This window comes from Zonotrichia leucophrys, chromosome 3 (assembly GCF_028769735.1).
Source record: "Zonotrichia leucophrys gambelii isolate GWCS_2022_RI chromosome 3, RI_Zleu_2.0, whole genome shotgun sequence".
Lineage (NCBI taxonomy): Eukaryota > Metazoa > Chordata > Aves > Passeriformes > Passerellidae > Zonotrichia > Zonotrichia leucophrys.
This window is the reverse complement of record NC_088172.1, coordinates 76,034,088-76,048,366: the sequence shown is the minus strand read 5'-3', so window position 1 is coordinate 76,048,366 and position 14,279 is coordinate 76,034,088. Positions and strand designations below refer to the sequence as shown.

The 14,279-nt window shown below is 41.9% G+C and overlaps 1 protein-coding gene across 1 annotated transcript in view; it reads right to left on the bottom strand.

The window, feature by feature from the left end:
* ZFAND3 (zinc finger AN1-type containing 3) overlaps positions 1-10,354 on the bottom strand; it is a 134,398-nt gene extending 124,044 nt beyond the window's left edge. The window contains exon 1 of the mRNA XM_064708898.1: positions 10,034-10,354. Within this exon, the coding sequence (XP_064564968.1) occupies positions 10,034-10,104 (71 nt within the window). The 5' untranslated portion in view covers positions 10,105-10,354. The remainder of the gene's footprint in view (positions 1-10,033) is intronic.
* Between the last annotated feature and the right edge of the window lie 3,925 nt (positions 10,355-14,279).

Genomic DNA, 14,279 nt, shown 5'->3' with positions numbered 1-14,279 from the left:
GAGACTCCATGCAGAGAAAAGCATGGGCTGTCACCCAGTGTATCAGCAGCAGAAATAGCAATAAATCCTTTACAAACTTAAACGTAAGAATGGGACTTTTATTTAAAAAGGGACACCCTACTACCCATATCTTTATAGGTTTACAGTCTCTAAAGTCTTGTAATAGAGAGATGTCTCTAAAAAAGTCAGCATTGAAGCACAACGTCTAAAGCAGAACCCAAGAGAATGTTAAACAGGAACACATCCGGTATCCTAAATAAAACAACTGCTAATAAACTACAGTCAAAATAAGATAAAAATACATAGTGATATTCAACACTATATGCAGAGGCATTCTAACATCTAACTTGATGTTAGATTCTGGAAAGGAATCATACTCCAAAATAAATATGCTAGGAGTTACAAACACTCCATGTATTTGACAACACCAGGATTTAACAAGCAGCAGAGTCAGTCCACTTTCCTAAATAAAAGGAGTCAACCTGCTCCATCTTAATTATTATTTCCAAAGCAAGCTTAATTTCAATTATTTTGCCAAGACATACTAATCACAAAGTTTCAATGCTAAGAAAAATATATTTGAAGTGCGTAAATATTATCGTTAATTGCTTTCTTTCAAAAGTACAAAAATGAGTCAGCACCTAGGGAAGGCACTGAGTATATATGGACTAATCCTAAAAGCTCTTTATAAGTTATAGCAAAAATGATCATTCATCCACACATCTATGTATAAAGATTTTTTTAAAACCCAATATTTCAGCTTCTTCAAAGAATTTAAAATGTATTTTAAATTTTGTAAAATTCTGAGCACTTTAAAAATTTAAGTTAAGATGCTTTTTTCCTATTAAAATGGAGTAATTATACTAACATGCCTGCAAATTAAAATTGGAGAGAATCTTCATTATGGAAACATGCTGTATGATAATTGCTTTCATTCCTTCATGGAAGTACACAGTCAAAAGTTTATTCTAAAAATATAGATGAATAGATTTTAAATTGATAAACGTGTTAACAATTCAGGGGAACATTTGAAACCTATCTGCATGAATAAGCAAGCGTTTGTTAACACCCAGACAATTTTGGAAACCATCACTGTCCATTAGCTCACTGAAGGAGATCACTAAGGAAAAGGTAACATTTTCAGGGCATTAAGCAATGAACAAGCATTACTAACACCTCATCCTGCAAACTGATGTCAGCAATACCCAACCTAGAACTCTTCTTGCTTCAGGTAAAAAAATGCATTTCACTAGGTAATAGTGGATAATTGTTAAAGAAAAATTTCAGAGACACTTAATTGATTTATCAAAAAGCCAGGCTCCTTAATATTGACATTATCTTGGACCAAAATAGCACCTAATCAATAGTTAGAGGACAATACAATTTCCAATACTGAGGGACTGTCGCTAAATGCCAGCATTTTACACACTTAATATATGCAGCTTCCTCTGAGACATCTCTGAATATAATAATTAGAGATAAAAATGCTGCAGTTATGGCGACAGAGCTGATGCCAGTAACAGTCATATTGTGAAGGATGGCTGTGTTTTAGCAATTAAGTCAATGAGGACATGACTTTGGATTCTGCTTTTCCAAGGGCACAACTAGGTGGTTATCATGAAACCAGCCTGCTTTTCGTTCTTTTAAACACTGCTTCAAATCCAGTATTGTGCTCCTTTCTCCTCCCCCTTCCATGGATGTTTAGTATTTAAATAGGACTTTCAACTTAAATAGTACATTCAACCAAGCAGAAGTTAAATATATACATTACTAAGACAGGCCTTCAAATAAACAACTCACCCAACATTAGACACTATATAATCTAAAGAGTCAAAAACTAAAGACAGTAATCATCAACCAAAGTCTTTTTCTCTGTTTGTCTGACTGCTTATTAAAATTATTTTAGAAAAACCGGTTTTTATCTCCATTCAAAATTTTTCATTACTTTCAGTTAGTCTCTAATTTACATCACACAAACATTGGAAATCCAATACTAGCCAAAGTACATTTACTAAAGGACATAACACTGAAGAAAGTAATATTAGAAATAAACTTCCTTGACACACTAATAAAAATACTACAATGTTTACAAACTGAAATTTATCTTCTTTGCATTGACTTATATTGTTCAAGTTCAGAGCATCCAAATGGTGGCCAGGTTAAACAGATGGAATCAAACAGGATACCTAAAAGTCTTTCATACTGAGCATGGAGCAGCATTCTCTGCTGCAGGGAAGGCAGCAGATAACACACTAAGTGTAAAAATTCATCAACAATTTTCTAATACAACTTCTCTGTACAGGCAAGTACTGCACTTACAACAATGCCACTAGTCAGATGCTATACACAGAAACTGAACACACAGCTGTGAACATCTTCCTTCTCCTCCTGGAATACTGCAACTCTTCAAATACTATATTTTCCTGAGTACAGGTAAGGAATAACTTAGAGTTAATGGAGCTATGCATTACAGTACATTCTCTGAAATTCAAGATTTCAAAAAAGTGTCAAACAAAATAGAAGTCTGACCCCGTACTCTTTTAAGTATATAAACTTTCCACCATTTCAAACAAAAGACCCAGCTCTATTACAAAAATAGCTTTACATAAAAATCTTAAATTAGAAGATAATGATTGGGCATTTCTGCAGAACCTAAAAATACCAACCCACTACTTCTGTACATTAATGTCATCTCCACAGCCTGAAACCATTGTGGTCATTCACATAAATGTTTCATTTGTCAGAATCATTTTTTATTCAACCCATATGGTATCCTCAACAATATTCTGTTATGTGGCCTTCTCAGTGTCCTGAGGAGACACCATTTTAATATCTGCAGCTATTCTGACCTAAGTTTCTTCACAGATCTGTCATCAAAAGAAGTTGATTCCTGCCTGATTTTCAATTCCTTCAAAAGCAAAGAAGGGACTCCATCCTAGTGAGCCCTGCCTGGTCAAAAGAGACAGGAAATATTTCTGACACTTCAGTTTAAAAAGGAGATAAAAAGAGGGAGAAAATATAAATGGAATTTACTAGCCTAAAGTGAATATGAAGTTTATATTAACCCAAATAAGGGTTTCAACATAATCAAGATCAAATACTATCCAACACTCACAAGACATTTGTCTTAACTTTTGAAGTACAATAATAATTACATCAGTCAGGGTTGCATATTTGAGGAGACACATGAACACAATTTTTAACTTCAAAGAATATAAGCAGTAATTGACTGAGAAAGTATATCACATTCATAATTTTTACCCACTGGCTGCAAAGAAAGCCTGTGCCTATTTATATTCACTAACTTCAAATTTAAAAAGAAATTAAAATCCAGTAATGGCATAACATGTTAGTAAAAACATTCAAGTCAAAACCAGACATCTCCAATAAATACATCAATCAAGGATCATTCTCTCTAGTTAATGCTTTGCATCACTGATTTCAATACTTTAAAAGAAATACTGAGTCATGAGGCTTCCACCAATATGAGACTTCAACAGCTGTCCAAGATGCAGCAGCAATATTAACATCAAATTTCAACAGAAGTGGTAAATTGTTTGAAATTTATGGAATTAAAATCAGCAGCAGTATTTTCCCAAAACTGATACCTATATTATAACCCTCTGACTGACTGGGCTTATCATCAGAAACTATTGATAACCGAAAGTATCTCCACCAAAATAAAGCATTACACAACACACACCTATGGCACCATACAACATTGGAACATTTTAATAATTAGCATTAGGACAGATATTTCCTAGCACTAACTGTGGAATAATTGCCAGCACTGCCCAAACAGTAATAGCTTTGACTAATCACAGTTTACAGAGGACACGATAAGGTTCTGTCACACAGCAAGACAGAAACTGGGAAGGTGACCTAGACACAGTAACTTTTAACTCCTCCAAGTTCAAAAAGGAGGACAATCTACTTCTTCCTTGTTTGTTCCACTTGTAAGAACAGCAGCTACGATAGCGAATTTCATTCTGACTGATGAGGAAGTTACAATGAGATTAAAAAGTGCTGGATATGCCTGTCTATAATTAACACAGCACCCATTTAAAATCAGAAAATATTTACAAAACATTTTATACACAGATTTTGAATAAATTCATGGTTTAAGCAAGAGGGCTTTTTCCTCAAATTCTGGCTGCACTACGTTAACACACATTTTTAATCAAGCAGGCCTATTTTTGGATCTTCTTAAATAAAACGCCCTCGTACACCAGCTGTTTGAATTTATTCACTCCTTAGAACTATCACACAGCAAGTTTAAAAGAAACAGAATCAATTACTTTTTTTTCCCACAGAGAGAATGGTTAAATTATGGAACATCTTCCTGCAGGATTTTGTAAGGGTCAAGAGTACATATGGCCTCAGCAATTCATTATGCAAATTTATTGAAAAATAGGTAAGACCTACTAAGCTGTAAATCTATAACACAGAGGACAACCTTATGCCAGACTGCCAGAAGCAAAGGAGGTATACCAAGATAAGCATCACTGCATGCTTGCCCTGTCCTTATGCTTATTCCCTCAGCATCACTTATCACCCAAATCAGAAATAGGGCTGGATGTATCTTTGGTCTGATCCAGAACAGCTGGTTTTCATTAAGTAACAAAATCTCCTTTCTGTTTTGTCTATTCTATTAAGTACTGCAAAAGAAAGCATTGTTTTCACATTCCTAGAAAAGAGCTTATTACAGTTAAAGTATTAAATCCAGTTCATCTGCTTTTACTTCAAGCGCAAATAAGCCCCATTTCACAAGGTAAGCTTCTACTGCAAATGGAAAGCTTAGCAAAAATGTGATACCTTGCAACTGCAGTTGCAAGAAGCGAGAGCTCACTGTACAAAAAAGTGGATAAAATTTATACTTTTGACTTTATTTGATATGTCCTTCTAGTTGCATTATGACTGAGGGAAATCACAATTTATCATTCTTTATCCTGCATATTTATTCAAGCAGGGAACATGACAAAGCTCAATTCCTCACCACCACTCCCTCCTCATACAGAAGCTTCTCTATCTCATAATTCTCAGTATCATCTAAAATTAGGCTCTAAGCAAATAATTTCAGTGCCTCTCCAACATCCCTTATCATACACTGTAGCACTTTGTAAGAAAGTTGTAAATAAATCAATTTCTCATCAGTCTTTGTTTCTCAGTAAAATAATCTGTCACTTCTATTTCTGCAAGACCAATAGATATATTATTACAGCAGTTAGTGCTGGATTTAAATATAAACTGCTTCATGTTCTTTTGTCCAATAATTTAACAGAGTACTCTATAAGTTCATGCATAATATTAAAAAATTAGAATCTTAAGGTATTTTTAGTCTTAACCTAAGAGCAAAATAGAGTACACTGTCTGACAAACTGACAAATTCACTCCTTACTCCAGCATCTGATCCAAAGTGCCAGCCAGGGAAAGCCTGGCTAAGGAACTGCATGATCCAAGCCCAGTGAAAACAGATTCTCAGAGGGAAAGATACGTATTTCAACAGTGCGCTCAAGCTTCATTTGGGAACATCTATGTGAGGTTGCAACAACAATTAAAGCAAAATTAGGTTTAGGGAGGCATTATGCATTCACAATGACCTACACTGCCTTGAGATGAGACAGTGTTTATTAAGAAGGAACACTGAGAGTTCCTATGGATTGAAGAGCGGTAATCACCAAAAAAAGTAAAGAAAAGACTAGTCAAAAAAGAGGCTTCTAAATGGCACATATTTATAACCATTGTTTGTTTAGAACCTAAAAGCAAGCTTTGGTGATATACATTCACAAACTCATCATGCAGAAGTGAAATGATTCACCGTTTGATCAAATGTTTAATTTTAGCAAACAAAATTGAGGAAAGAGCCAGATTGGCATGACAAGGATCTGATGATACATAAGTGACTGGAAAATCCAGACTCAGAAATAAACTCTGAATTGGGCCTGCACAGAATGCTTGGGGCACAGTGTCTCATCACACATATGATGCATGCAGTGTCAGAAAAAGGCAGACCAAATGGCAACATCCTGCAAAAGCCCTGCTGGCATGTTCTCAAATAATATTGCTATCAGTTTTAGCTGACTACAGAACCTTATAGTTGCCAGAACTAAGATGAGATGAAACTAATCATACTGTGTTTTCAATCAACTTCCTGCTGGCTGCCACCATTTCAAGAATGGAATTCATTTGTTTTATGTCTATTAACATATTTCCTTCTTTTCTGGTTCTAAGGCACTAAATGCAGTGGTACGGTATCAGTCTGGACAATAAAAATGATAAGCAGCAGTCAGAACAGTACAAACAGAATTGTAAAAGTATTACCCCCTCTGACATACTCCTTTCACAGTACAGGCTACCACCAGCTTACAAGTCCCTTCTATGCATACACACATTTAACAGTAGAATCCCAGCCCTCTGATGGTTTCACTCACTAGTGAAACCCTCATGGAGATCTTTAAAAGTCAAAGGGAAATTGCCAACATGTAGGTCATTAAAGAATCAGCCTCATCTCTAATAAGCAAAAATGCTTAACTGGAATATAATACATCCAGTAACATTTTCATGTATTTATGAAATCTTCAACCTTGACCTCATATACATCATAAGGGAAAGGCTTCTGAAATCCAGTAGTCTAAGAAAACATAAACATTACACAATTCTATAATTCTCTGGTCTGTTAACCAGGAAAATAAGAAAGTATTTTTCCAGGTCATAAGGATCAGAAGTTAAATACAGCATATTTTAGATTAAGAAATCTAAGATAACTTGCATACTGAACCCTTTCCAATCTTTGTATACTAAGACTATTCCAATAAATAGTGAGATAGTTCCTAATGACTGAACTTGAAGATACAAAAATAGGGGGAAAGGGGAGCAAAATATTTCCTAACACTAAGTTGTATGAATTTTTCATAAATAACATGAATACTGATGAGGTTTCTCAGCTGAGATTATCTGGGTAAGTGAAATGACTCTGTAAAATATCAAAATCATCTCAGTGCTCCATTTAAACTTAACTCAAGCAGAAATTACTGACTGGAGAGTCTAAAAAGAAGGGCGAGTCTGCAGATTTAAGGATGAATTCTGTGATCTTCAACAAAAGGCAAGCAAACGTTAGTTGTTGACCTTAAGCAGATGTTTCAGAAGTTCTTAACAGCTTCACTCAAAAGTATCTTCTTTCAGCTGTTCATTTTTCAGTCTCTCAGATCTTGAAACATCAAGAGTTTAGTAGTTTTCCAGTCTCTAGAGATTCTTGAAACCTAGAGGATCTGAATTTCTAATATAAACCCAAGTCTTCTAAAAGAAGAACCCCTCCAACTTCAATGCAATAGCACACACTGGTCTGCTCCTGTAATCTCCCTGCATGCCATCACTATCAACTCGTGTCTCTGGGGCTGCTCCCATCCCTGTCCAACCAATGGGCAAGCTTCAGCACAGGAACCCACAGCTTAGCTCAATTTTAATAATTCTTTGTCTTTTCCTTAATATTTTCTGTCTTTGTGGCTTACTGCAGAAAACATGCAGCTTATTACAAGAGTCCTATATATTGCATTATATAAAAGCAATTTTAAAAAACAAAGGCATCATCTTTTATACCTGGTAAAATGTAGACCTTATTGTTTGACCCCCAGACATAAAATTGCTCTGCTGCTTTCCTGGCTTGGGCTGACTCAAGAAGAACTGTGAAAGGGCTCTCAACCACTGCACTGACAGGGACCCAAAAACATAAAGCAATACCTCTACACTACCTTATTTACAAATTCAATAGAAACTACTACATCAAATTACAAGTTTCATAACTTTTCATAGCTTTAAATGTACTGGCCCTGTTGTTCCAAAACATGACTTGACAGACATTAAAATGACAGGTAAGATGCTGTCTTAAAACATGTCATAACCCTAGGTAGAGCAAGGGTTGCTCTAGGAACCCTAGCTGAAATCTAGAGCAGCAGAATTTCAACTTCACACAAATATAAATCTTTGTGCTATCATGACTTACTTTCTTCAGAACGCTGGCACAAAACTGTAACCCCTTAAGAACTCCTGACAATGCAACTTCAATAGAAAGGCACATCTGCACTATTTTACCACACAATCCATTCCAGCACTAGCAAGGCCTAGGTAAATAAGGTCATGCAGTCATTTAAGCTTTACCAGGACTGAAAAGTACAGCAATCAACTCTGAAAACTGACAGGACCATTTTTTAAAGTGGAAAAATAGATACTTATTTTGTCACTGTGTATTGAAATGCACCTGGCAGACACTTAAAGAGACTGAAAAATGGGCTAATTCATTCACTGTATTAGTGGAAAAAGTGAGGGTTTTGTTCCACACTGCTGTCTTTCAAAATTATCATACAAAAACACCCCTGCATGGATGGCACTCTGAAGGGGAAAAAAACTGAAGGGCAGAAAAAAAATACCAGTTGATATCTGCTTGTGCAAGGGAAGCATGTTTTAAAAAATCAGCTTTAAAGGCAATGGGTTTTCTTGAGAGCCTCCTGTAACCATTAAGCAGATCCTTGAACACAAAGCACCAGATTTTCTTCTCATTATCAAAACATGCTGAACTAGCCAAGAAGTCGAGCCCAAAGAAAAAGTTCACTTTCAACTTTCTACGATTCTCCCATAAGTATCATGTTACAGAAGTCAGTGCACTGCATTAGAGATAGCAAAAACTTGTTCTCCACTACTTTACAAAAAATATCAGACCCAAATATGGGAGCCTAGCAAAACAAAAATTAACAAAATGATTTACTATGTATTTATAATCTGTCTTGTAAGATCACTCCCAACAGGGCCATGGCATTTGTTGCAATTCAGGCTTCTGTCAATACTAAAAAATGGAATTTAGTTTAAAATCCTGCCACTTCAATGAACCAACCAAACCTAGAGTGACATCACTAAATCACTCTTATTGCATCTTTTTTCTCTCAGCCTCCACTTCCCCAGAGTACCTTAAATTGCATGACATAAATCCCAAGAAGGTACAATCACAGACAAGTGTAAATCTCAGGTGGGCCCTCAAAAGTCTATTTAGTCACATACCCTATGAATTTTCCATAAATAAGAACATTAGGGACTAATGTTGCTGTGATAGACACTAAAGACATTTTACGACGATGTGTTTCTGCTAGAATACCATCTCCCATGGTACAAGTGATTTTTTAAAAAAAAATCAGTAACGGAAATATCTTCAACAGACACAACCCTAGAGGTGGTAGCTTAGAAAGGAACAGATTTACCTTTTTTATTTCCACCTTTGGCAAACAGGAATGACCCCTACTTCCTTCTTCCTAAAAGGGTATCAGCAACCAGCTAACAAGGGCCTTATCTATTATGAACAATTTCGCTTTCATAAGGTGGAGAACGAAGTGTGTTTTTGTCCTTAGCCTTTTTCCCTCATTAGTTATGCTGCCCTGCGTGAATCGCAGCGGCAGCTCCCGGTTGCCGGGCACAGGGCAGGGATGTGTCAGGGACGCCCGTCAGGGCACCCAGGGGCCCGCATTACTCAGCTGCGCCTTGGAGGAGCTGAAGGCAGGCCCCGGAGCGCAGCCCGCAGCCCCAGAGGAGGGGCGGCCTCTCCAGGAAACCTGCGTGCCCGGGGAGGCGGTCAGGCCTCCCCCGCCGGGCTGCCGGGAAGGCCGCGCTGTCCGGGCGGCGGGGGGGCCGCGGGCGGCTCCGGCACCCCCTCCCCCTCCGCGCCCGGGGGCAGCGCAGCCGCCTCCCCCCGGGCACCCGCTGCCTCTTGGACACCGCGGTCCGGCCCCCCCGGGACCCGGCACCCAGAGGCACGGAGACATCCCTCTTCCGAAGGGGGGGGAACCCCCGCGGCCCGCCCGGCAGGGGCCCGGGGCCGCCCCCTCCCCGCGGCGAGCTGCGGGCTCGGGCCCCGCGACCGCCGGTGCCGGGGGTTACGACCCGGCCCGTTCTCCCCCCGCCCGGCCGCGGCCCCCCGCCGCCTCGCCCTTCGCCTGGCCGCCCGTCCCCCTCCGTCCCTCCCCGCCCCAGCCCAGCCCCGGGCCCGGCTCACCCCCAGAAGCCGCAGGGGCAGCGCGGGGGCAGGCTGGGCGCCTTGCTGCGCTCGCTGCCGGCGTCTCCCATGGTGGGGCCGGGGCGCGGGGCGGCGGCGGGCGGGGGGCGCGCGGCTCCCGGCCGGGATTCCAGGCCGGTCAGCTGGAGCCGGGCGGCACCACTGGGGAGGCGGCGGAGGGGGAGGGCGCGGGGGGGCCCGGCCGCACCCTGCCGATGGGGCGGGCAGGGGAGCGGAGACGCGACGGCACGAGGACGCGGAGCTCCGTGCGACGGCGCCGCCCCCCCAACCGGGCCGGTGACCGCCCCGGTGCCACAGCGGCGCGCGCCCGCCCTCCCCGGAGCGCCGCTCGGCCCCTCGCGCAACAATGCGTGCCCCCCCTCTGACACCGTGGCTCCCCCCGTCCTGAGCGCGATGGTTTCGTCAAGCCACCGAATCAGCTGGGAGCGGCATGTACCACAGCACATCCCCGGGGGAACTTGGGGCTGATCGCGTGCGGGAACTGGGTGAGGAGCGAGTTTGGAGGGCACCCATAGGGTTGAGAAGAGAACAGGATTCTCACTGACGAGTCCTAGCCGGGACTGAGGCCCAGAGAACCGCCTGGAGCCGCTGCCCTCTTTTGCCTCTACCCATACGTTGGGCACACAGTGGTACAGCCAGGGACGGCCGGCGGGGTGGGGGCGCTGGTGCCGCTGGCACATGCGCAGACGGGCCCCTGACGCGGAAGTCTGTCGGTGGGAGCGGGTCCCGGGGGGCCGGGCCGGGCCTGTCCCGGGCTGCCGCTCCCGCAGTGCCGGGACCTGCCTCGCCGAGGGACGCTGTTCAATATCTTTCCCTTGTCCTGGTCGCTGCCAGCGCAGTGTGCCGGGGCCGGGCCGCCTGTGCGCGCTCGGGAGCTCTCCCCGGAGGCCGGGCGGCTCTGGGGGGCTCCGGTGCGGTGCGGGGTGAGGACAGGGACTTGTTCTCTTAGGGCTCCGCTTGGAGAGAGGTCTGGAGGTCCCGAGGGCGACGCTTGGTCTTCTGTTTGCCTTGTTATCCTGTAGCTGTTCGTCCTCGCTTCCCTCAGTCCCATCTAAAGCCGTGTAGGTGTTTGACGTACTCGGGGCTCTCCTCGCCTGTGGTGAGCACCATAGGACGCGGAGCTGTGGGCTGCCTGCAGCCGGGACAAGGCAGGCCCGCCGGCCCCGTGCTCTGGGACCTGCAAGAGGTAAGGGATGCAGCGAGGGAAGAGCTCAGCTGGCACGGGCAGTACTGGCTGCCGCCCTTTGACCGACAGGAAAGGAGACGGGAATTTCCAGCACCTGGACTTGAGGGCTGAGTGATGGGGATTGTACTTCTGGTACTGGTTTAGCCAATAGTATTGAGCCTTGCACTCTCTGTACCTTGATTTTGTCTGTGAAATGGAAATAGTGCTGACCACCCCCACCCCTCCCTGCCAGAAATTTCAGATCTGAGTGGGAAATGTGTGGAAAAATACCGGTGTGGCATTAATGGAGGGGGAATTTTGATCTATTCCTGACTGCTGTTGCCTATCTTATACTTTGATTTTTTGCTTTGCACTTACAACCAAGGCTATTAAAATTTGAAAATAATAAACATTTTTAACAAAGTTCAGAGTATGTGAATCTTTGTGAACAGCTAATTAATTCTGACAAAGATGTTATGGCTTTGGTATTAAGCTTCCTAAAGCATCTTCTATGAAATTAATTCATGACAGAAAAAAGCAATAATGAATTACATATACACACATGCTTAAAACTTTTTAATAAAAAAGTTGGAATTTAATTGAAATCATGTAAACATGATTTCTTGTGAAAAGGCTGGTTCATGACAGTTTACTAATGGTGGTGATTTTTTCAAACCATTCTAGTCTGGGGTTGCCTGACTCCCAGCTGATGCAACTCTGCCCTCTCCAAAGTGTCTGTGGCTGCAAACCACCCTGTGCACTGACCAGCAGCAGGCAAAGCTCTCTGAGGACAAAGCTGAGCTGCTGAGGGTACCAAGAGAAGGGAGTACGTGCAAAAAAGCAGCCTTGGCCTTGTTAACTCAGCCCTTTAAGCCACTAAGTCAGCTGGAAACTGAAATGGTCTCTTTTGTGCTGGTTACCTGCACTACTGCCAGAGGCTGTAAACTCCCCTCAGATAAGGAGTGGCTTCTGAAAGATGATCTAATAGGCTTTATGTCTATAATTGCTATTAAGGTAAGCTCATACTTAGTTAGCTTTCAACTATTACAAATGTTGTGCAGAAGCAGTCTCTCTGCTCAGTACTTCTGTGTCACCTCAAATAAACTTTGGCTTTCATCACCTGGAGAGAGCCTAGAAGAAAGATGGAGTCTGTTTACATGGGCATGTTGGGACAAGGACAAGAGGGAATGGCTTCTAACTGATAGTAGATTTAGATTAGATAGTAGGAAAAGAATATTTAACTGTGAGAGTGGTGTGGCACTGGAACAGGTTGCCTAGAGAAACTGTGGATGCTGCATCCCTGAGAGTGTTCGAGGCCAGCTTGGATGGGGCTCTGAGCAGCTTGGTCTAGTGCAATGTGTCCCTGCCTGTGGCAGGGAGGTTGGAATTAGATGATCTCTCTATAAGTCTCTTCCAACACAGGCCGTTCTGTAATTTTGTAAAGTGATATTGGGATTATGTCAGAATTCCAGTTTTCCCAGCAGTTCAGATTTTTAAAAACCTTGAAAGGGTGTGGTACTTCACTCCAAAGTTAAACAGAAGCATGAATTAAGGACAATGCTGTTACATAAAGCAAACACTCACTAAGCATGCTGCCAGTGAAGATACACCAACTAACCGGCTGCTACTAATGCCCTAAGGAAGAGTAATCTCAGGGACACACACATGATAGCCTTCAGGGTGACAGTGCAGCTGAATACTATGGGATCCAGGAGAGGGGAGCATGTGCTTTGATTTCATGTCATGTTTGTAATAATGTGTTTGGCCTTTTTTATTTTCAAGTATGACCTTTGCAACCCTGTTTTTATTTATTTGTGATCTTTTCCACTTTGTCTAGACAACAGAAAATTACCAATGTATCAGTTCAGCATTGTCTCCTGAAAATTCAGTATGTTAATCCGTACCTGTTTTTCTAGACCCTTTAATGTTTTGATTTGTGTCATGTGTCTGCTAATCACATCCATCCATTTACAACCACCAGAAAGTGTTCTTGTGTTGAAATGTGGCAGCAAGGGGAAGTACAGCTGAGCGACGCTTCTTCAGTGGCTGGCAAGGAGAAAACTGGTTCAGCTGATCTAAAATTAGTGCTGTCATGAACAGGGCATTGCAACCTCCATTCAGATCCAACCTCCAACAGATCTCCTCCTGGCCCCTGAGGAGTTTCAGTGCTGACATTTTCTGTGGCTTTTTTGATCCAGAGTCCAGGCCCTGGATTCTTTCTCAATAATGTACAAGCATCCACAGACAAATGGATGAACAGTACTTAGGAGATACACAGAGGGATAGGTAGCCTATTAGTTGGTTCCAGGGCTGGGAATATTCATATGCAGAAAGTTATCAAATGATCCAGATTCAGCCTTTGGAAGCAAATATGCATTGTTAACATGCATTAGGTGGGGGAAAAACCTCCTGAGTGATGGGAAGGTAATTGGGAGAAGAGTGGTGCCTGGAATAGTGAGCAACAGTTTAAGTACATAACAAGAGAAACAGCTCATGCAATTTTAGTGCTGTGTATCTGAATGCATGAAAGACATGGGGAAGGTGCTAATCCTTTTTAATGAGTGACCCTGCAGCTATTCTCCAGGCATATTTTTGCAGACAATTCAGAGAATACAGAGAAAAGTAGCCAAAATACAGGCTGCAGATGCTGAAATACTTGAAAAATCTAATGTTTACTGTCTGGCCACTTGGGGAGAGATTATAATCATATATTCTTACTTAAAATTGTCCCCAAAAATAGAAGGTATTTCCTAGCAGGACACACAGAATTTAGTAAAAAATAGAAACATTTCTCTAAGGAGATAAATACCTAGGACATATGCAGAAAGTGTTCTCATGGTAAAGTCTGATTTTAACCTCTCTCTGAGGTTCATTTCTAGCTCATTCTCAGCAGGACCCCTTTGCAGGATTAGATGAGGTAATAGACCTCACAGAATCAGGAGGCACAATTCCACCAAATTTAGAAGCATCAATTAAATACCATTGTTTCTCAAGAGCTCCCTTTTTTTTTCTCACTATGCTACAAAAGGTTGTACCTCTATATAATCAGAACATTTCGGG